The 24198-nt window shown below is 43.9% G+C and overlaps 1 protein-coding gene across 2 annotated transcripts; it reads right to left on the bottom strand.

Moving 5' to 3' along the window:
• Nucleotides 1-1727: 1727 nt before the first annotated feature.
• Nucleotides 1728-23947, bottom strand: LOC115130500 (uncharacterized). 2 transcript variants are annotated; one of them, XM_029661703.2, is made up of 8 exons: nt 23790-23947; nt 23317-23596; nt 23082-23160; nt 22874-22958; nt 17978-18021; nt 17789-17867; nt 4555-4693; nt 1728-4202 (listed from the first exon to the last, which is right to left on the bottom strand). In XM_029661703.2, the coding sequence occupies exons 2-8, from the start codon at nt 23585-23587 to the stop codon at nt 4075-4077; spliced, it is 825 nt and encodes a 274-aa protein (XP_029517563.1). In that variant the 5' UTR covers nt 23588-23596; nt 23790-23947; the 3' UTR covers nt 1728-4074. The 2 variants fall into 2 exon arrangements, with proteins under 2 accessions (XP_029517563.1, XP_029517561.1); XM_029661701.2 differs by having other exon boundaries at nt 4420-4693; nt 23790-23940.
• Between the last annotated feature and the right edge of the window lie 251 nt (nt 23948-24198).

Genomic DNA, 24198 nt, shown 5'->3' with positions numbered 1-24198 from the left:
TGCTTGACTCCACACCCACCACTCCTAGCTATCCTGACACCTATATTGACATAACCTGAAAGGCTGCTCAGCAACAACTGCTCCAAAACTGCCATAAAAAAGCCAGACTACAGTTTGCAACTGCACATGTGGCCAAAGATCGTACTTTTTGGAGAAATGTACTCTGGCAGATGAAACAAAAATAGAACTGTTTGGCCATAATGACCTTCGTTATGTTTGGAGGAAAAGGGGGGAGGCTTGCAAGTTGAAGAACAGCATCATGTTGTGGGGGTGTTTTGCTGCAGGAGGGGCTGGTGCACTTCACAAAATAGATGGCATCATGATGTTGGAAAATTATGTGGATATATTGAAGCAACATCTCAAGACATCAGTCAGGAAGTTAAAGCTTCCAAATGGACAATGAACAAGCATACTTCCAAAGTTGTGGCAAAATGGCTTAAGGACAACGAAGTCAAGGTATTGGAGTGGCCATCACAAAGCCCTGACCTCAATCCCATAGAAAAATTAGTGGGCAGAACTGAAAAAGCATGTGCAAGCAAGGAGGCCTACAAACCTGACTCCGTTACACCAGCTCTGTCAGGAGGAATGGACCAACATATTATGGGAACCTTGTGGAAGGCTACCCAAAACATTTGACCCAAGTTAAACAATTTACAGGCAATGCTAACAAATACTAATTGAGTGTATGAAAACTTCTGACCCACTGGGAATGTGATGAAAGAAATAAAACCTGAAATAAATAATTATTTCTACTATAATTCTGACATTTCACATTCTTAAAATAAAGTGGTGATCCTAACTGAACTAAGACAGGGAATTTTTACTTGGATTAAATGTCAGGAATTGTGTAAAATTGAGTTTAAATGTGTTTGGCTAAGGTGTATGTAAACCTATGACTTCAACTGTAGATGGGAGGGGTTGCGTGGAGCTGAAGAATGGGGCTAAATGCAAGCAAAAGATAACTATTGTGAACTAGTTAATCAGGTGCCACAAAGAAGGACTTGGGAAAATTGCAGTTGGCTCAAAACAGGGCAGCACGGCTGGCCCTTAAATGTACACGGAGAGCTAACATTAATTGCATGCATGTCAATCTCTCATGGCTCAGTGGAAGAGCGATTGAATTCATCACTACTGGTTTTTGTAAGAGGTGTTGGCAAGCTGAATGACACCCATTCACACCCCACAAAACATACCACCTCTTCACAGTCCCCAAGTCCAGAACAGACTATGGGAGGCACACAGTACTACATAGAGCCATGACTACATGGAACTCTATTTCACATCAGGTAACTGATGCAAGCAGTAGAATCAGATTTAAATAACTGGTAAAAAAAAATACACCTTATGAAACGACGGGAACTGTGAAGAAACAAACACAAAGGTACAGACACATGCATGTGTACACATTGTGATGTTGTCCAGCTTACTAAAGTGCCTTTGCAACTCATTGTGACGTCATCACTTGGACACTGCCTGGCACCTTTGTTGGAGCCAATGAGGTATATAAACCCTGGAGTGCTTACGCTATGTATTGGCCATTGAGAGTCTTTGATGCCACTGGTCAGGCATATTTTCACTCCCCAGTAGGAGCAGTCCTCCATAGGAATGAATGGAATTCTACAGTATTTCAATTAAAGGACAAAATTACATGTATTTCATTATTTAAAAAATTGTACTGGAGACAGTAACATTATTAATCTAAAAAAAAAAAGATACTTCAAGGAAAATGTTTTAAGTATTTGTTTATTTTTTCTGTTTACCTCACAATATACTTTGAAACAATGCATAAAAGTGTCTGTAATATAGTAAATGTGGCAAAAACGAATGTAGAAGTTAATAAATGCATATGGAGTACCACACTATGACTCATAATACTCATAAAACCTAGTGGTCAAATTGTTCCAAATGTTTTTCCACCATTCATTTTGATAACCGTGTAAATCTCTCTAGGACAGGGTGGCTTTTATCAATATATTTGCTTGTATTTCCCCCCCCCCCCAAAAAGGTGTCAGCTAGAGATGACGTGCAGGAGTTTGCAGGGATTTGTAGTTTTACATGATGTCTACTTTGATGCCAATTACCCTTTTAGAATCTGAGTGTAAATAGAACCAAATATATTGATAAAAGTCACCTTATCCGAGAGCGATTTACATGGTTATCAAAATGTCATGCCAGGGTAAACCCACACGGAACACGGCCCTTATTTTAAGTGTTTCTAAAATCCCTGATGGGACAAATTAATGGTGGGAAAACGATTGGAACCATTTCCCTGTTTGACAGCTAGGTTGGGTATGGGTATTATGACACCTCCACTGTGGGTTTAAATACGTTCCAAAATATTTTTTACAATTGTGAGGGAGTGCCAAGATGGAGGCATGGTGGCTTTAACACAGCGACCTCTATTAGTTATCTAGTACATATATATAAATCATTGGTTGGAGCTCCCCTTGTGGGATTCGACTGGTTTACTCTACAGCTCTGTGGACGTCAAGGACCACAACAGACTGCAAAATTCCTTTAATTCATCACCGCTGAACTGTTTCATGCAAGTAAAATCCAACATACTACGTTGGACAAATTCATGGTTGTGCTTGTGTACAACTTAGGACTTTTTGTTGTATTGATTGAATTAATTGTTGATTCATTATCTGTATTGTTAAATTTCACACCATAAAGTCATTTAAATAATTTTACTCCTGAAAGAAAATAATATAAAAGGATCATTCATACTGTTTCTTGAGTGTGGTTACTACAGTAATACATATTAAGACATTGAGGTTATTAGGAGTGCACAGCCCAATTGAACCCTTTACTTATTTTAAAAGCAAACAGTACTTTCAAGGATTACAATAGCACTTTTGATAGCGCACAGGGCTGCAGCCCGGAAGGTTGTGGGTTCACAGACCACAGCAGACAACCTCACTCTCCTTATCCGTTATAGCCTACAACCTTCCGGGTTGATCTCTTGGTGCTAGCATGAAAATAAAATGAGAATTCTTATATAAAACAGGGTTTGTCAAACTCCCTATTTCTATGGCACTGGGACAGACAACTAGCCCCGATTCCATCAACATTTAATTCCAAATTTGTGCACATAGATTGTCTGAAAATGTTCCCTTGACTTGCAAAGTTTTGCATAACATCCAGGAGGAGTAACCTACGATTCACAGGCCTAGACTGTCACGACTTCCGCCGAAGTCGGCTCCTCTCCTTGTTCGGGCGGCGTTCGATGGTCGACGTCTCCGGCTTTCTAGCCATCGCCGCTCCATTTTTCATGTATCCATTTGTTTTGTCTTGTTCCCTGCACACCTGGTTTTCATTCCCCAATCATTATACATGTATTTATTCCTCTGTTCCCCATCATGTCTTTGTGTACGATTTTTTTGTGTTACCTGTGTATTGTTGACGCGCCAGACTGGCTTGTTTTTCCGTGTTATTTTTCACGAAGGATGTTTATTGTTAAACATAATTCTTGTGACTGTTTTGCGCATTTTGCACTTTTGCCTAAATAAAGTATGCGCCAAATCTCTGCTCTCCTGCACCTGACTTCACTACCAGTACGCACACATCTGACATAGACAAATTAATGTAGCCAATCAATACTTATTTCCAGTCAACGTAAATAGCCTATCATATTTAGGAAGTACATTTTCTTAGAAATATAATTTGTGCTTCTCTGAGCATGCACTTCGTATAGGCTATGGATTATTTGAACGAGGCCACACTAAATATTCCGCACTTGACATTGCGTGCCCAGCAGAGAATCAGAGATGATTGGTGGCATCGGGCACACATATAACAAGTAACTCATTCTAAAACACTGAGAAATAATGAAATTATTTACTTATGCGACACTTTTACTGCCAGTAAATGGTGTATGTACATCTTCATAAAAAATGTTGTGCTTATGTCCAATGGTGTCCAACAGACACCATATCAGCTCATAAGATTGTGTGATAAGATGTTGCCTTGATCACCTAAATTCTTGAGGAAATGTAATGCTCTTCGTCTGTCTTGTAAAACACAGAATTATTCAATATAAATAAAATAAAACGTTTAAAAAATTTTTTTACATTACACCAAAGCTCTTATTTCCAGAAACATTAGATTGGCAGGCATCCATTCTGGTGAGTTGGAGAGGTGGCCAGAGTTTGAGTGGAGGAATCGACTTTCCCCATTAACATGTCCTTTTGCTCCCTCCGCTAAAGAGAGAAAAAGAGGGAGTGAAATTGGTGTCATCCGTGTTTCATGAGGAACCAAAACGACAGAAAAGGAAACAGAACTGCAACGTGACCCTGCTGCAACCAACACAACTGATGATATATGCAAGTAAAGCACAGTGTATGTGTGTGTGTGTTCATAATGGTGTAATGTTACACAGAGTTTAAGTCAATCAACACAAGCTGCTGAATTAGTTACCTTCTCTGTAGTTATTTTCTAACTCAACAGCGAGATCGTTTAGCTTAATCTTTCTCAGAATCTTTACTGTGATTCCCACAGCTCCGTCAGGACTGTACTTGTCCACCATCTTATCCACTGTGTCTTTCCTGTCACCTTTCTTCAGCTGGTCCTTTGGGATGGGATCGAAGACTTCCAACTTCCCCTTAGTCAGGTGCCACTGAAATTGCTGCAGCTTTACTTCATTAAGTCGCTGCAGAACAACCACTATCATACACTCAACAAGCTGGGTTTCCTGAAACAACAGAGCAGGGGGATTCCTCCATTTAAGAACAATATAGAAATAGATCTGACTAATACAAAATCTGAAGACAGCACAATCTGCAAACAGCACAACCAAAAAAGGCATGTTTACACACACACACACACACACATACGTGCAGTCAGGGTAGGCTAACCCCACCCTCCAATATACAGTGCATTCGGAAAGTATTCAGACCCCTTGATTTTTTTCAACCTTTTGTTACGTTACAGCCTTATTCTAAAATCGATTTTAAAAATCCTCATCAAGCTACACACTATACCCCATTATGACAAAGCAAAAACAGTTTTTATTTACATTTTTGCACTTTTATATATTTTATATACTCATATATATATATATATATATATATATATATATATATATATATAAAATATCACATGTACATAAGTATTCAGACCCTTTACTCACTACTTTGTTAAAGCACCTTTGGCAACGATTACAGCCTTGAGTCTTCTTGGGTATGACGCTACAAGCTTGGGGAGTTTTTCCCATTCTTCTCTGCAGATCCTCTCAAGCTTTGTCAGGTTGAATACTTTCCGAAGGCACTGTATGCTCTTCGTCTGTCATTTAAAACACATAATTACAAAATAATAATACAGTGCCTTAGAATTTTTCCAGATGTTGTTGTGTTACAGCCTGGGATTGAGTTGATTGTTTTTGTCACATAATAAGTTGCATGGACTCACTCTGTGTGCAATAATAGTGTTAACATTATTTTTTCATGATTAACTCATCTCTGTACCCCACACAATTATCTGTAAGGTCCCTCAGTTGAGCAGTGGATTTCAAACAGATTAAACCACAAAAACCAGGGAGTTTTTCGAATGCCTCGCAAAGAAGGGCACTTATTGGTATATGGGTTAAAAAAGAAATAAGCAGACATTGAATATTTCTTAAACATGTTGAAGTTATTAATTACACTTGTGATGGTGTATCAGTACACCCAGTCACTACAAAGATACAAGCGACCTTCCTAACTCAGTTGCCAGAGAGGAAGAAAACGGCTCAAGGATTTCATCATAAGGCCAATGGTGACTTTTAAACAATTACAGAGTTTAATTAATGGCTGTGATAGGTGAAAACTGAGGATGGATCAACAACATTGTAGTTATTCCACAATACTAACCTAATTGACAGAGTGAACAGAAGGAAGCTTGAACAGAATAAAATATTCTGCACTTTTAGTGCATGAAAAGGGTCCAATCAAAAGTGGGTTTGTAATTTTGACCAATTACTGCACTGTTACCGTGGAAAATGTCCCAATCCAACCACACGTCAACAAAGTTTTTTTTCCCCCTGGCCTGTCAGCGTAATCACGTGCGAAGATGATGGGGGACTGTTGATGGCTGATAGGCAGTTCAATGAACAGAAATCAATCTCATTTGCCTACAAAAATAACAGTTAAAGACCGTGCGAAACCATTTCCAAATGGTTTTGGAAACTAGAGAAAGTCGACAATCAACAGTCACTTCAAATCAGCAAAGCATATGAGAATGTCAGAACAGTTCATGTCACAGCTTCTAGGAGTAGTGGGTGGAGAAGTCAGGCGCAGAGAGCAGAGGTAGTTCAACTGTGATCTTTTAATCCAGAACAATAAGTAATGGTAACGCCAAACACTAAGGCGCATCACTTAAACCAGCCCAAAAGCAGGACCAAACAGTCCGGAGAAAATAGTCCAGCTTTGAATCGATTCGTTTTTTGAGAGGAGAGCGAGAGAGTGAGTAGGAATGGGAGGTGCATCTCTTGTTGATAGCAAGCCCCAGGCCTGTGTCATATCTTTGGCTATGCCGGATTAATTGATAAGACATGCTATTCTATAAAATTATTTATCCGTAATTAATATCACCTGATTGAGCTAATCATGTAAATGTAATTACCTTTAAACACTGTGTCGCCCGCGTGCTAGGGGCTTCCCTGTTCCATCTACTGCTGCCCCCTGGACACTATGATCACTTGGCTACATAGCTGATGCCTGCTGGACTGTCCATTAATCACGGTACTCCATTCTGTTTATGTTTTATCTGTCGGCCCCAGCCGCAAACTGTGTGTAGTTAATCCGACCCTCTCTGCCTAGTCATCGCTATTTTACCTGCTGTTGTTGTGTTAGCTGACTAGCTGTTGTTGTCTCACCTGTTGTTTTAGCAAGCTCTCCCAATCAAGACCTGTGATTACTTTATGCCTTGCTGTATGTCTCTCTCAAATATCAATATGCCTTGTATACTGTTGTTCAGGTTAGTTATCATTGTTTTAGTTTACAATGGAGCCCCTAGTTCCACTCCTCACACCTCTGATACCTCCTTTGTCCCACCTCCCACACATACAGTGACCTCACCCATTATAACCAGCATGTCCAGAGATACAACCTTTCTTATCATCACCCAGTGCCTGGGCTTACCTCCGCTGTACCCGCACCCCTCCATACTCCTGTCTGCACATTGTGCCCTGAATATATTCTACCACGCCCATAAATCTGCTCCTTTTATTCCTTGTCCCCAACGCTCTAGACGACCAGTTTTGATAGCCTTTAGCCGCACCCTCATCCTACTCCTCCTCTGTTCCTCGGGTGATGTGGAAGTAAACCCAGGCCCTACATGTCCCCAGGCACCCTCATTTGTTGACTTCTGTGATCGAAAAAGCCTTGGTTTCATGCATGTCAACATCAGAAGCCGCCTCCTCCCTAAGTTTGTTTTACTCACTGCTTTACCACACTCTGCCAACCCTGATGTCCTTGCCGTGTCTGAATCCTGGCTTAGGAAGGCCACCAAAAATTGAGATTTCCATACCCAATTATAACACTTTCCGTCAAGATAGAACTGCCAAAGGGGGAGGAATTGCAATCTACTGCAGAGATAGCCTGCAAAGTTCTGTCATACTTTCCAGGTCTATGCCCAAACAGTTCAAACTTATAATTTTAAAAATGTATCTCTCCAGAAATAAGTCTCTCACTGTTGCCGCCTGCTACCGACCCCCCTCAGCTCCAAGCTGTGCCCTGGACACCATCTGTGAATTGATCGCCCCCCATCTAGCTTCAGAGTTTGTTCTGTTAGGTGACCTAAACTGGGATATGCTTAACACCCCGGCAGTCCTACAATCTAAGCTAGATGCCCTCAATCTCACACAAATCATCAAGGAACCCACCAGGTACAACCCTAAATCCGTAAACATGGGCACCCTAATTGACATTATCCTGACAAATTTTCCCTCCAAATACACCTCTGCTGTCTTCAATCAGGATCTCAGCGATCACTGCCTCATTGCCTGTATCCGCTACGGGTCCGCGGTCAAACGACCACCCCTCATCACTGTCAAACGCTCCCTAAAACACTTCTGCGAGCAGGCCTTTCTAATCGACCTGGCCCTGGTATCCTGGAAGGATATTGACCTCATCCCGTCAGTTGAGGATGCCTGGTCATTCTTTAAAGTAACTTCCTCACCATCTTAGACAAGCATGCTCCGTTTAAAAAAATGCAGAACTAAGAACAGATATAGCCCTTGGTTCACTCCAGACCTGACTGCCCTCGACCAGCACAAAAACATCCTGTGGCGGACTGCAATAGCATTGAATAGTCCCCGCGATATGCAACTGTTCAGGGAAGTCAGGAACCAATACACGCAGTCAGTCAGGAAAGCAAAGGCCAGCTTTTTCAAGCAGAAATTTGCATCCTGGAGCTCTAACTCCAAAAAGTTCTGGGACACTGTAATGTCCATGGAGAACAAGAGCACCTCCTCCCAGCTGCCCACTGCACTGAGGCCAGGTAACACGGTCACCACCGATAAATCCGTGATAATCGGAAACTTCAACAAGCATTTCTCAAAGGCTGGCCATGCCTTCCTCCTGGCTACTCCAACCTCGGCCAACAGACCCCCCCCCCCCCCCCCCCGCAGCGACTCGCTCATGCTTCCCAGCTTCTCCTTTACCCAAATCCAGGTAGCAGATGTTCTGAAAGAGCTGCAAAAACCTGGACCCATACAAATCAGCTGGGCTTGACAATCTGGACCCTCTATTTCTGTCCGCCGCCATTGTCGCAACCCCTATTACCAGCCTGTTCAACCTCTCCTTCGTACCATCTGAAATCCCCAAGGATTGGAAAGCTGCCGCGGTCATCCCCCTCTTCAAAGGGGGAGACACCCTGGGCCCAAACTGTTACAGACCTATATCCATCCTGCCCTGCCTATCTAAGGTCTTCGAAAGCCAAGTCAACAAACAGATCACTGACCATCTCGAATCCCACCGTACCTTCTTCGCTGTGCAATCCGGTTTCCAAGCCGGTGCACCTCAGCCACGCTCAAGGTACTAAACAATATCATAACCGCCAGCGATAACAGACAGTACTGTGCAGCCGTCTTCATCGACCTGGCCAAGGCTTTCGACTCTGTCAATCACCATATTCTTATCGGTAGACTCAGTAGCCTCGGTTTTTCTAATGACTGCCTTGCCTGGTTCACCAACTACTTTGCAGACAGAATTCAGTGTGTCAAATCGGAGGGCATGTTGTCCGGTCCTCTGGCAGTCTCTATAGGGGTACCACAGGGTTAAATTCTCGGGCCGACTCTTTTCTCTGTATATATAAATGATGTTGCTCTTGCTGCAGGCGATTCCCTGATCCACCTCTACGCAGACGACACCATTCTGTATACTTCAGGCCCTTCCTTGGACACTGTGCTATCTAACCTCCAAACGAGCTTCAATGCCATACAACACTCCTTCCGTGGCCTCCAACTGCTCTTAAACGCTAGTAAAACCAAATGCATGCTTTTCAACCGTTCGCTGCCTGCACCCGCACGCCCGACTAGCATCACCACCCTGGATGGTTCTGACCTAGAATACAGTGGGGCAAAAAAGTATTTAGTCAGCCACCAATTGTGCAAGTTCTCCCACTTAAAAAGATGAGAAAGGCCTGTAATTTTCATCATAGGTACACTTCAACTATGACAGACAAAATTTGAAAAAAATCCAGAAAATCACATTGTAGGATTTTTAATGAATTTATTTGCAAATTATGGTGGAAAATAAGTATTTGGTCAATAACAAAAGTTTCTCAATACTTTGTTTATATACCCTTTGTTGGCAATGACAGAGGTCAAACGTTTTCTGTAAGTCTTCACAAGGTTTTCACACACTGTTGCTGGTATTTTGGCCCATTTCTCCATGCAGATCTCCTCTAGAGCAGTGATGTTTGGGGGCTGTTGCTGGGCAACACAGACTTTCAACTCCCTCCAAAGATTTTCTATGGGGTTGAGATCTGGAGACTGGCTAGGCCACTCCAGGACCTTGAAATGCTTCTTACGAAGCCACTCCTTCGTTGCCCGGGCGGTGTGTTTGGGATCATTGTCATGCTGAAAGACCCAGCCACGTTTCATCTTCAATGCCCTTGCTGATGGAAGGAGGTTTTCACACAAAATCTCACGATACATGGCCCCATTCATTCTTTCCTTTACACGGATCAGTCGTCCTGGTCCATTTGCAGAAAAACAGCCCCAAAGCATGATGTTTCCACCCCCATGCTTCACAGTAGGTATGGAGTTCTTTGGATGCAACTCAGCATTCTTTGTCCTCCAAAACACGACAAGTTGAGTTTTTAGCATAAAGTTCTATTTTGGTTTCATCTGACCATATGACATTCTCCCAATCTTCTTCTGGATCATCCAAATGCTCTCTAGCAAACTTCAGACGGGCCTGGACATGTACTGGCTTAAGCAGGGGGACACGTCTGGCACTGCAGGATTTGAGTGCCTGGCAGCGTAGTGTGTTACTGATGGTAGGCTTTGTTACTTTGGTCCCAGCTCTCTGCAGGTCATTCACTAGGTCCCCCCGTGTGGTTCTGGGATTTTTGCTCACTGTTCTTGTGATCATTTTGACCCCACGGGGTGAGATCTTGCGTGGAGCCCCAGATCGAGGGAGATTATCAGTGGTCTTATATGTCTTCCATTTCCTAATAATTGCTCCCACAGTTGATTTCTTCAAACCAAGCTGCTTGCCTATTGCAGATTCAGTCTTCCCAGCCTGGTGCAGGTCTACAATTTTGTTTCTGGTGTCCTTTGACAGCTCTTTGGTCTTGGCCATAGTGGAGTTTGGAGTGTGACTGTTTGAGGTTGTGGACAGGTGTCTTTTATACTGATAACAAGTTCAAACAGGTGCCATTAATACAGGTAATGAGGGGAGGACAGAGGAGCCTCTTAAAGAAGTTGTTACAGGTCTGTGAGAGCCAGAAATCTTGCTTGTTTGTAGGTGACCAAATACTTCTCTCATTTTGTCTGTCATAGTTGAAGTGTACCTATGATGAAAATTACAGGCCTCTCTCATCTTTTTAAGTGGGAGAACTTGCACAATTGGTGGCTGACTAAATACTGTAACTAATCCCACATAATTCACATACACACAATTAATCATAACTTGATTACAAATTACGCCATAAAGGAAAACGTCCCTAGCGGGCGGAACAGATATGACGGCTTGTTACACAAAGGAAAAGGGGCTGGGTTGAGTGAAAGAGCAGGAAGACAGGAACAAAGGCGAAGCTGTGCTATCGTAAATACAGTATCTTATGCATTCTAAATTACCGGCCATTTGGAAAAGGAAAATGCAATAAATATTTACTCTGAGCTGCGCTTCAGTAGGTTGGTGGTAGATGGAAGGCCGTGTTGCCAAACCAAGTCCTCTGTCCTTTGAAGAATGTCTCTGGTTGTCAATTGGATACGTTGTAGTAACGTCGTTGTGTGATAGACGGGTACTCTGTCTGTTCCTTCCTAACCTGTGTTTGCAGCTGCGGTCACTAACTCAACAGCTAGGAGGTATCACTTCTGTAGTGAATAAGAGTTCAAAGTTCATACCATTCGCAACCATACCATTCGCAACCATTCTGATATAGGACCGTCGCCCTCATATCCTCGGAACAGGAAGTTATGTTGTCGTCAAGGGCTTATATAGGAAGGGAGAAGAGGGCGTGTTTGAAAGGTTTTATAGCCCATTTCCCTTCACAGAGGCGGCCACTGAGTGAGCAGCCCTAACTTATGGAAACCCACATCTCACATTTTAGAAGCTAAAATCACATTTCGTCCCATCACAAATAATTTCAAATTCAAACATTTAAATTGAACAACATTTCCATGTGAATCCGATAACTCTGTGTAGACTTTCCACTGTAGAGTTTGTCATCTTATCATTGATGAGAATGTCTCTGATGACAACCGAACTGACATCATATTCATTAAGTACCACTGCATATGTTCAATTGTTCGTATTACCAGAATATAGTTCATTTCCCCCCACATTCTGATGTTCCCAGAATCTCTGTTAACCAAGGATTTTTTAAATGTAACCTCGGTAGGTTAGAGAGAGGAAAAAAGGGGGAAGAGGTATTTATGACTGTCATAAACCTATCCCCCAGGCCAACGTCATGACACCTGATAGAGAGGTGTGTGTGAGTGAATGTGTGAGTGGATCGAGCACTGTAGATGTTTGTAATTGTTTTTATGTTATCTATTCTGCTTAAAATCATTCTAAAACATATGACTTTTATAGCTTATTATGAAATGAACGTGAAAAAAACCTTTGTAAAATGTATTGCAGAATTTCCGAAAATCTGCCTCAAAATCAAGCATTTTTGGTTGCAGAAATCACAAACTAAAATCGCGAAATCCTGGAGGGACTGAGTAATACTTGCAAAATACATGTAAAAAAATTCACTTTTTGTTCTGAATACAAAGTGTTATGTTTGGGGCAAATCCAATAGAGCACATTACTGAGTACCATTCTCCACATTTTCAAGCATAGTGTTGGTTGCAATCATGTTATAGGTATGCTTGTAATCGTTAAGTACTGGGGAGTTTTTTTTAGGTTCTAAAAGAAACAGAATGCAGCTAAGAACAGGCAAAATCACTAGAGGAAAACTTGGTTCAGTTAACTGTTCCTGAGTGGTCGAGTTTCAGTTTTGACTTAAATCTGCTTGAAAATCTATGGCAAGACTTGAAAATCATTGTCTTGCAATGATCAACAACCAATTTGACAGAGTTTGAATCTTTTAAAAAATAGTCATGGGCAAATATTGTACAATCCAGGTGTGCAAAGCTCTTAGAGACTTACCCAGAAAGACTCACAGGTGTAATCACTGCCGAAGGGGATTTTGTATTGACTCAAGACTATTAATTATTATGTACATTTTATATTTCTGTATTACATTTTAAATAAATTTGCATACATTTCTAAAAACATGTTTTCACGTTGTCATTATGGGGTATTGTGTGTAGATGGGTGTCCGTTCATGTCACGCCCTGACCTTAGAGAGCCTTTTATTCTCTATTTGGTTAGGTCGGGGTGTGACTAGGGTGGGTACTCTAGTTTTTGTATTTCTATGTTGGCCTGGTATGGTTCCCAATCAGAGGCAGCTGTCTATTGTTGTCTCTGATTGGGGATCATATTTAGGCAGTATTTTCCCACTGGGTTTTTGTGGGATCTTGTTTTAGTGTTGATGCCTGTGCGCACTGCATTTGCTTCACGTTTCGTTGTTCTTTATTGTTTTTGTGAGTTTAATTTAATAAACATGTGGAACTCTACGTACACTGTGCCTTGGTCCGACATTCATTATAACGATCGTGACAGAAGATCTCACCACCCACGGACCAAGCGGCGTGCCCAGGAGGAGCAGGGATCCTGGGCCTGGAAGGAAAGCCAGGAGTGGAGGACATCCTGGACTTGGGACGAAATAATGGCAAGAGAAAAAGCCTGCCATGGAAGCAGGCGGAAGCAGCGAAGGAGGGACAGCGACGGCACCGGGGTTTCACAGCCACGACGAAGGCCCAAGAAGCAGCCTCAAAAAATGTTTTTTGGGGGGGACACATGGGATGGTCGGCGAAGCAGAGGAATGAGCCAGAGACCGTCAGGGAGTCGAAGGAGGTACTCGAAAAATTCCGGAGAGAGATGGTGGCGATGAGAGTGCTGCTGAGGAGCGTGACACCAGTCCGGTGTCATCTGCACCAGTTTCACGCATCTGGCCTCCAGTGCGCCTCCCCAGTCCGATACGTCCTGTGTCTCCTCCACGCACTCGCCCTGAAGTGTGTGTCACCGTTCCGGTACAAGTTGTGCCCGTTTTACGCACCAGGTCTCCAGTGCGCATACACAGCCCAGTACTTCCTGTGCCAGCTCCCCGCACTCGCTGTGCGAAGTGTGTCATTGTTCCGGTACAATTTGTGCCGGTTCTACGCACCAGGTCTCCAGTGTGCCGCCACAGCCCAGTACGTCCTGTGCCTCCTCCTCGTACTCTCCCTGAAGTGCATGTCCCCCATCCGGTACATCCTGTGCCTCCTCCTCGCACTCTCCCTGAAGTGCGTGTCCCCAGTCCGGTACATCCTGTGGACTGCTCCTTGCACTCTCCCTCAAGTGCACCTTCCCAGTCAGGTACATCCTGTGCCTGCTCCTCACATTCTCCCTCAAGTGCACCTTCCCAGACAGGTACGTCCTGTGCCTGCTCCTCGCACTCTCCCTGAAGTGCGTGTCCCCAGTCCAGAGCCTCCTGCGAGGGTTCCCAGTCCGGAGCCTCCTGCGAGGGTTCCCAGTCCGGAGCCTCCTGCGGGGTTCCCAGTCCGGAGCCTCCTGCGGGGGTTCCCAGTCCGGAGCCTCCTGCGGGGGTTCCCAGTCCGGAGCCTCCTGCGGGGGTTCCCAGTCCGGAGCCTCCAGCGGGGGTTCCCAGTCCGGAGCCTCCAGCGGGGGTTCCCAGTCCGGAGCCTCCAGCGGGGGTTCCCAGTCCGGAGCCTCCAGCGGGGGTTCCCAGTCCGGAGCCTCCTGCGGCGATCTACGGTCCGGAGCCTCCGGCGGCAATCTACGGTCCGGAGCCTCCGGCGGCGATCCACGGTCCGGAGCCTCCGGCTAAGCTGACGGATCCGCGAGTGGAGCGGGGTCTACGTCCCGCACCGGAGCCGCCACCGAGGCTAGATGCCCACCCTGACCCTCCCCTATAGAGTCAGGTTTTGCGGCCGGAGTCCGCACCTTTGGGGGGGGGGGGTACTGTCACGCCCTGACCTTAGAGAGCCTTTTATTCTCTATTTGGTTAGGTCGGGGTGTGACTAGGGTGGGTACTCTAGTTTTTGTATTTCTATGTTGGCCTGGTATGGCTCCCAATCAGAGGCAGCTGTCTATCGTTGTCTCTGATTGGGAATCATATTTAGGCAGCCTTTTCCCACTGGGTTTTTGTGGGACCTTGTTTTTGTGTTGATGCCTGTGAGCACTGCATTTGCTTCACGTTTCGTTGCTCTTTATTGTTTTTGTTAGTTTCATTTAATAAACATGTGGAACTCTACGTACGCTACGCCTTGGTCCGTTAATTCATTAGATGATCGTGACAGTTCAGCAGTGCTGAATCCTGGCCCCGGACTCAGCTACCTTTCTAGAAGATTGTCCTTGCTAGCTTACTATCCTAATTCTTGCCCTTGTTTGGTTGAGTTTGCTTTGTTTACCTTGATAATGCCCTTTATTTCAATGCATTATGCTGGTTTATCTATTGCTTAATATCTGTCATATTTTTCATTTGCTGATCAGCTGTTTATACCGTGCCCATTGCTTTGTGTTAGACTCTAGCTTGAAATGCACTGGATCATGTTACCATACTATAACGCATTCATTACTTTACATGTATAAGGAATGTATATGTTGGGGTCAATGAAGGGTAGATGGGAACTAGGAATATGGAAAGTTATGGAGAGCAGAAGATTCATATTCTGCTCCCGGTTTCTGAGAGAGGTGAAAGGCATTTGTTAGTCTCTGATAAGGCAGACCGGCTGCGGAAATAGGGAGGAGTGAGGAATGCGTTTGTGTAAGGAATTGACCACACTTATTAGAAGGTTATAAATATATGTGCTTATGTAATCATGCTTTGTCTTTGCAGCTGTATGACCCAGTGGGTGAATAAACTTGGTTTGAGCTTTTTCTAGTTGTCCATTTGAGTTTTTACTGAGATTGTTCAGAACCTAGCATTTGTTTTTCATGTTGGTGTTTGATTTATCAAGCTAGAACTTCGTTTTGATGACACCATTTTTCAGTCATTTTGATTGTTGATATGGATATTTCGTTAGAACCTTCAACAATTTTGTTGTAATGTTTATGACTGAGCTGAGTTGAGCAGTGTCATTTTGTCAGATGATATAGCGGCCATTGGAGGCTATCGCTTGTGTACCTTGGTAACATTAGTATTTAGGCCTTCATTTAGTGAAAATTGTCCATTTCAGTTAATAGCCTACGAGTGTGTCACTCGTTGTTGGAGCTACAGCTGAAGTCGGAAGTTTACATACACTTTGGAGTCATTACAACTCGTTTTCAATCACTCCCCAAATTTCTTGCTAACAAACTAGAGTTTTGGCAAGTCGGTTAGGACATCTACTTTGTGCATGATACACAAGTAATTTTTCCAACAGTTGTTTACAGACAGATTATTTCACTTATAATTCACTGTATCACAATTCCAGTAGGTCAGAAGTTTACATACACTAAGTTGACTGCATTTAAACAGCTTGGAAATTTCCAGAAAATTATGTCATGGCTTTAGAAGCTTTTGATAGGCTAATTGGTATCATTTGAGTCAATTGGAGGTGTACCTGTGGATGTATTTTAAGGCCTACCTTCAATCTCAGTGCCTCTTTGCTTGACATCATGGGAAAATCAAAAGCAATCAGCCAAGACCTCAGAAAAAAAATTGGAGACCTCCACAAGTCTGGTTTGTCCTTGGGTGCAATTTCCAAATGCCTGAAGGTACCACATTCATCTGTACAAACAATAGTATACAAGTATAAACACCATGGGACCACGCAGCCATCATACCGCTCAGGAAGAAAACGGGTTCTGTCTCCTAGAGATGAACGTACTTTGGTGCGAAAAGTGCAAATCAATCCCAGAACAACAGCAAAGGACATTGTGAAGACGTTGGAGGAAACAGGTAGAAAAGTATCTATATCCACAATGAAATGAGTCCTATATCGACATAACCTGAAAGGCCGCTCAGCAAGGAAGAAGCCACTGCTCCAAAACTGCCATAAAAAAGCCAGACTATGGTTTGCAACTGCACATGGGGACAAAGATCGTACTCTTTGGAGAAATTACCTCTCGTCTGATGAAAAAAAATAGAAATGTTTGGCCATAATGACCATCGTTGTGTTTGGAGGAAAAGGGAGAGGCTTGCAAGCCGAAGAACACCATCCCAACCGTGAAGCACTGGGATGGCAGCATCATGTTTGGGGGGGTGCTTTGCTACAGGAGGGACTGGTGCACTTGACAAAATAAATGGCATCATGAGGAAGAAAAATGATGTGGATATATTGAAGCAACATCTCAAGACATCAGTCAGGAAGATAAAGCATGGTCGCAAATGGGTCTTCCAAATAGACAATGACCCCAAGCATACTTCCAAAGTTGTGGCAAAATGGCTTAAGGACAACAAAGTCAAGCTATTGGAGTGGCCATCACAAAGACGTCAATGCAAGCAAGGAGGCCTACAAACCTGAATCAGTTACACCAGCTCTGTCAGGAGGAATGGGCCAAAATACACCCAACTTATTGTGGGAAGCTTGTGGAAGGCTACCCAAAACATTTGACCCAAGTTAAACACTTTAAAGGGCAATGCTACCAAATACTAACTGAGTGTATGTTAACTTCTGACCCACTGGGAATGAAATAAAAGCTGAAATAAATCATTCTCTCTACTATTATTCTGACATTTCACATTCTTAAAATACAGTGGTGATTCTAACTGACCTAAGACAGGGAATTTTTACTTGGATTAAATGTCAGGAATTGTGAAAAACTGAGTTTAATGTATTTGGCTAAGGTGTATGTAAACTTCTGACTTCAACTGTATATGTTGAATGGTGAACTTGGGCTTCAGCAAAGTTTATTTGTGAGTAAATCTGGCTTTGATAATAGACAGTGCCAACCCAGCCACCGACCTCACGTCACTGACACACACACACACACACACACACACACACACACACACACACACACACACGGTGCAGCATACTGCACTTCCTGTATGTGGTTTACTCACAATTATGTTTGACACCTCAGACATGGCCAAGTCTTACCTTCATGATCAGTTCCTTCTGCTTCTCCTTCAGCCTAGTGATCTCCAGTTGATTATGCTCCACCCTAGACGGGGCCAACCTAGACACCAAAACAGTCAAGTCACACATTGCTCCTCTACACCACCTCAGAATGCTGTGTTCCATATTTCTTTCACTTAGCTCAGGAAAATAATTTTCGGATACACTTACATTCCAGATGAGTCCCTGATCAGCTCATCCCACTCAGCCTGTGTCTACACACACACATACACAAAATCAAATCAAAGTTTATTGGTCACATACACATGGTTAGCAGATATTATTGCAAGTGTAGCGAAATGCTTATGCTTCTAAACACAGCAGAAAAAGAAACGTTACTTTTTAAGGACCCTGTCTTTCAAAGATAATTCATAAAAATATTAATTACTTCACAGATGTTCTTTGTAAAGGGTTTAAACACTGTTTCCCCATACTTGTTCAATGAAGCATAAACAATTAATGAACATGCACCTGTGGAACGGTCGTTAAGAAACTAACAATTTACAGACGATAGGCAATTAAGGTCACATTTATGAAAACTTAGGACACTAAAGAGACCTTTCTACTGACTGAAAAACACCAAAAGAAAGATGCCCAGGGTCTCTCATCTGCGTGAACGTGCCTTACGCATGCTGCAAGGAGGCACGAGGACTGCAGATGTGGCCAGGGCAATAAATTGCAATGAATGTACTGTGAGACGCCGAAGACAGCGCTACAGGGAGACAGGGCGGATAGCTGATCGTCCTCGCAGTGGCAGACCATGTGTAACAACACCTGCACAGGATCGGTACATCCGAAAATCACAACTGCGGGACAGGTACAGGATTGCAACAACAATTGCCAGAGTTACACCAGGAACGCACAATCCCTTCATCAGTGTTCAGACTGTCCGCAATAGGCAGAGAGAGGCTGGACTGAGGGCTTGTAGGCCTGTTGTAAGGCAGGTCCTCAGCAGACATCACCGGCAACAGCGTCGACTATGGGCACAAACCCACCGTCACTGGACTAGACAAGACTGACAAAAGTGCTCTTCACTTACGAGTTGCGGTTTTGTCTCACCAGGGGTGATGGTCGGATTGAATGAGTCTTACACCGAGGCCTGTAGTCTGGAGCGGGATCAATTTGGAGGTGGAGGGTCCGTCATGGTCTGGGGTGGTGTGTCACAGCATCATTGGACTGAACTTGTTGTCATTGCAGGAAATCTCAACGCTGTGCGTTACAGGGAAAACATCCTCCTCCCTCATGTGGTACCCTTCCTGCAGGCTAATCCTGACATGACCCTCCAGCATGACAATGCCACCAGCCATACTGCCCGTTCTGTGCGTGATTTCCTTCAAGACAGGAATGTCAGTGTTCTGCCATGGCCAGCGAAGAGCCCGGATCTCAATCCCATTGAGCACGTCTGGGACCTGTTGGATCAGAGGGTGAGGGCTAGGGCCATTTCCCCCAGAACTTGCAGGTGCCTTAGTGGAAGAGTGGGGTAATATCTCACAGCAAGAACTTGCAAATCTGGTGCAGTCCACGAGGAGGAGATGCACTGCAGTACTTAATGCATCTGGTGGCCACACCAGATACTGACTGTTACTTTTGATTTTGACCCCCCCCTTTGTTCAGGGACACATTATTCCATTTTTGTTAGTCACATGTCTGTGGAACTTGTTCAGTTTATGTCTCAGTTGTTGAATCTTGTTATGTTCATACAAATATTTACATGTTAAGTTTGCTGAAAATTAACGCAGTTGACAGTGAGAGGATGTTCCTTTTTTTGCTGAGTTTAGATCTGACAGTGCAGCAGTATCTAACAGGTAATATCTAACAATTCCACAACAAAACCTAATACACACAATCTAGCAAAGGAACGGGGTAAGAATATATAAGTATAACATATGGATGAGCAGTGACAGAGTGGCTAAGCTGCAATAGATAGTAAAGAATAGATAATGACGGATACAGTAGACATTAGATACATATGAGATGAGTAATGTGAGATATGTAAACATTCTTAAAGTGGCATTATTAAAATGACTAGTATTCCATTTATTAATGTGGCCGATGACATCAAGTCTGTAGGTAGGCAGCCGCCTCTCTGTGCCAGTGCGAATGTGGCTGTTTAACAATCTGATGGCCTTGAGATAGAAGCTGTTTTTCAATCTCTCAGCTTTGATGCACTTTTACTGACCTCGCCTTCTGGTTGGAAGCGGGGTGAACTGGAGGGCAGGTAGTTTGCCCCCGGGTGATGTGTTGTGCAGACCGCACCACCCTCTGGAAAGCCTTGTGGTTGTGGGCGGTGCAGTTGCCGTACCAGGCGGTGATACAGCCCGACAGGATGCTCTCAATTGTGTACCTGTAAATTTTAGTGAGGGTTTTCGGTGACAAGCCACATTTTTTCAGCCTACTGAGGTTGAAGAGGTACTGTTGCGCCTTCTTCGCCACACTGTCTGTGTGCGTGAACCATTTCAGTTTGTCGGTGATATTAACACGGAGGAACTTAAAACTTTCCACCTTCTCCACTGTTGTCCTGTCGATGTGGATAAGGGGGTGCTCCCTTTGCTGTTTCCTGAAATCAATGATCATCTCTTTTGTTTTGCTGACATTGAGTGAGAGGTTATTTTCCTGACACCACACTCCGAGGGCCCTCACCTCCTCCCTTTAGGCTGTCTTGTCATTGTTGGTAATCAAGCCTACCACTGTTGTGTCGTCTGCAAACTTGATGATGGAGTTGGAGATGTGCATGGCCACACAGTCGTGGGTGAACAGGAAGTACAGAAGGGGGCTGAGAGCGCACCTTTTTGGGGCCCCAGTGTTGAGGATCAGCGGAGTGTACATGTTGTTTCCTACCTTCACCACGTGGGGGCGGCCCTTCAGGAAGTCCAGGACCCAGTTGCACAGGGCAGGGTTGAGACCCAGGGTCTCAAACTTAATGATGAGTTTGGAGGGTACAAGGGTGTTGAATGCTTGGCTCTAGTCAATGAACAGCATTCTTACATAGGTATTCCTCTTGTCCAGGTGGGATAGGGCAGTTTTCAGTGTGATGGCGATTGCATCATCTGTGGACCTATTGGAGCAGTAAGCAAATTGAAGTGGGTCTAGGGTGACAGGTAGGGTAGAGGTGATGTGATTCTTGACTAGACTCTCAAAGCACTTCATGATGACAGAAGTGTTTGCTACATGGCGATAGTCATTTAGTTCAGTTACCTTAGCTTTCTTGGGAACAGGAACAATGGTGGCCATCTTGAAGCATGTGGGGACAGCAGACTGAGATAGGGATTGATTGAATATGTCCGTAAACACACCAGCCAGCTGGTCTGCGCTTGCTCTGAGGATGCGGCTAGGGATGACGTCTGGATGCCGTTGCGAGTGTTAACACGTTTAAATGTTTTACTCACGTCGGACATGGAGAAGGAGAGCCCGCAGGTTTTGGTAGCGGGCCACGTCGGTAGCACTACCTTGTCCTCAAAGTGCGCAAAGAAGTTGTTTAATTTGTCTGGAAGCAAGACGTCGATGTCTGCGATGGGGCTGGTTTTCTTTTTGTAATCCATGATTGTCTGTAGACCCAGCCACATACGTCTCGTGTTTGAGCCATTGAAATGCGACTCCACTTTGTCTCTGTGTTTGCCTTACGGAGGGAATAACTACACTGTTTGTATTTGGTCATATTTCCAGTCTCCTTGCCATGATTAAACACGATGGTATGCACTTTCAGCATAATGCTGCCATCAATCCACGGTTTCTGGATAGGGAAGGTTTTAATAGTCACAACCACAATGGGTACAACATCTCCGATACACTTCCTTATAACTCGCTCACCGAGTCAGCATATACGTCAATGTTATTATCTGAGGCTACCCGGAACATATCCCAGTCCACGTGATTCCAAGCGTGCAATCCAATTGGTCAGAACAGCATTGTATAGACCTAAGCACGGGTGCTTCCTGTTTTAGTTTCTGCCTATAGGAGGGGAGCAAGATGGAGTCATGGTCAGATTTGCCAAAAGGAGGGTGGTTAGAGGGCCTTGTATGCATCGCGGAAGTTAGAGTAGCAATAGTCGAGCGTGTTAATTGCTCGTGTACAGCAATCGATATGCTGAATTTAGGTAGCCTTGTTCTCAAATTAGCTTTATTAAAATCCCCAGCTGCAATAAATACAGCCTCGGGATATATGTTTTCCAGTTTGCATAATGTCCAGTGCATAAAGTCCAGTTCCTTGATGGCCGTCTTGATATCCGCTTGCGAGGGGATATACATGGCTGTTACGATTACAGAGGAGAGTTCTCTTGGGAGATAATATGATCAGCATTTGATTGTGAGGAACTCTAGGCCATGTGAACAAAAGGACTTGACTTCCTCTATGTTGTTGCAATTACACCATGAGTCGTTAATCATGAAACATACACCCCGACTTTCTTCTTACTGGAGAGATGTTTATTCCTGTCAGCGCAATGCACTGAAAGTCCTGTTGGCTGTATGGACTCCGACAGCATGTCCCTAACTTGCCATGTTTCCGTGAAACAGAGTATGTTACAATCTCAGATATCTCTTTGGAAAGCAACTCTTGCCCAGATTTCGTCGACTTTGTTAACTAGGGACTGGACATTAGCGAGTAATATACTTTGGAGCGGTGGGTGGTGTTAGCGCATCCGAAGACCGCTCTGGCACCCTCTCCTCCGGCAGGGTTGTTTTTGGTCGGCCTCTGGATTCAGTTCAAATGCCCTGGGAGGTGCAGACAAAGGATCTTCTTTGGGAAAGTCGTATTCCTGGTCGTAGTGCTGGTTGTGCTGGTAAGTTGACGTCTCTCTAATATCCAATAGTTCTTCCTGGTTGTATGGAATAACACTTAAGATTTTATGGGCTAACAATGTAATAAATAATACATAAAAAACATAATACCGCACAGTTTCCTAGGGACTGGAAGTGAAGTGAATCTCTATTGGCGCCATCACACACACACACACACACACACACACACACACTGCATTATGTATATAGCAGTCAGCAGAGAATACTGTGATCTAGATATGTGGTTTATTCAGAATTACACTTGACCCCTCAGAAATGGCACTAGGCTTACCTTCTTGCCCAGATCCTCCAGCTCTTCCCCCAGCCTAGAGGTCACAGACGTCAGACGACCACGCTTCCTATCAGACACAGATGACCTGGACACAGGAAACAGTCAATCACTGCTCTGCTCCCCTACACCACCACCACACACGCTCCTATATTCATGACAATCAGTTCAGAAAAAGTATGCTATACATGACCTAAAGAACTTCTCTCACAGTTCATATGAGCCGCTTGGGACCTCCTCATTCAGTTCATCCCTCTCAGCCTGCTTCCATAACCGCTTCCGAGAGATTGCTACATAATAACATGATATGGTAAGCATTATTGAGAATCACTGCACTAAAATAAAATATTCCTTAGGTTTAGCTCTACTAATAAAGCCACTTTCAAACGTTCTTCAGTCAGTCAATACAGGTATCTCCAAACCAGTTCTGCAAACTTCTGTATTACCTGCTTTGTAGTTCTTCTCAACATTTTCTGAGAGATTGTTCAGGCTCATTTTCCTCAGGATATCCAGTGTGATTTGCACAGCTCCCTCATTGCTGTAACTCTCCACCATCTTATCCACTGTGACCTGTCTGTTAGCATTCTCCAGCTGGCTCTTTGGGATGCTAGGAAATCCATCCAACACATGCCCCTTTAAGTACCACTGAAATGTCTCCAGCTCGCCTGAATCCAGGTGCTGAAAACTCAGCAGCAGCAGTTCGGGAACATTCGCCATTTTAGATCACTAGACATAATCAGAACAGTATAACAATCTATTTATTTGTACTAGGTACGCCTGTGGCGGTGAGCATGATAATTGAACATCAACAGTCTGTTCAACAAAGAAGCTATGAGAACAAATATATCTATTTCCTTGGAAATATCCCCCCCAAAAAAAAAAAAAATAAAAAAATAAAATACAATTATGTTATTCTTACCTTTCTGGTAACAGAAATGTTAGCTTTTCCTATAGTCATTGTGTTCCTCTAGAACGTGAAAAGTTGACTAATACTCAAACTGAAAAGCAGTAGGTATGAACAGCTTCTCATCACTGATTCTAGGGAGGAGGAAGTTGAAAAAAGTTTCCCAGGATTTAAAGCAGAAGCTTGAAATTTAGAGTGACAGAAAGTGGCTTTAGCAGTGGATACATAGGAGGAGAAGTTAGAGGGGGAGTGGCCAGAAGTTTAGTTTCCCCCATTTTCACTCAGCTGCCCCCAGCCCTATTCTGTGAGCATGCAGTGAGTCACTCAGCCACGGAACAGGAAGGGGGGAGGGTCGAACCGAAAGTGGGGAAAGGGGACAGTAAGAGTCAAAGGACGCGGAAAGGGAAGAGAGTAGGGTCGAAGA

Source organism: Oncorhynchus nerka, linkage group LG6, assembly GCF_034236695.1.
Source record: "Oncorhynchus nerka isolate Pitt River linkage group LG6, Oner_Uvic_2.0, whole genome shotgun sequence".
Lineage (NCBI taxonomy): Eukaryota > Metazoa > Chordata > Actinopteri > Salmoniformes > Salmonidae > Oncorhynchus > Oncorhynchus nerka.
The sequence above is the reverse complement of the archived record's forward strand: the minus strand, read 5'-3'. Positions and strand labels throughout refer to the sequence as shown.

What these genes read in the sequence shown, in the direction of transcription:
- LOC115130500 (XM_029661701.2), bottom strand. Translation starts at nt 23,587, where the DNA reads ATGGCGAATGTTCCCGAACTGCTGCTGCTGAGTTTTCAGCACCTGGAT. An exon ending in TGGAGGATCTGGGCAAGAAG is followed by an intron (nt 18,022 to 22,873) that starts GTAAGCCTAGTG and finishes GTGTGTGTGTAG; the next exon opens with ACACAGGCTGAGTGGGATGA. An exon ending in AGAAGGAACTGATCATGAAG is followed by an intron (nt 4,694 to 17,788) that starts GTAAGACTTGGC and finishes CTGTTGTTTCAG; the next exon opens with GAAACCCAGCTTGTTGAGTG.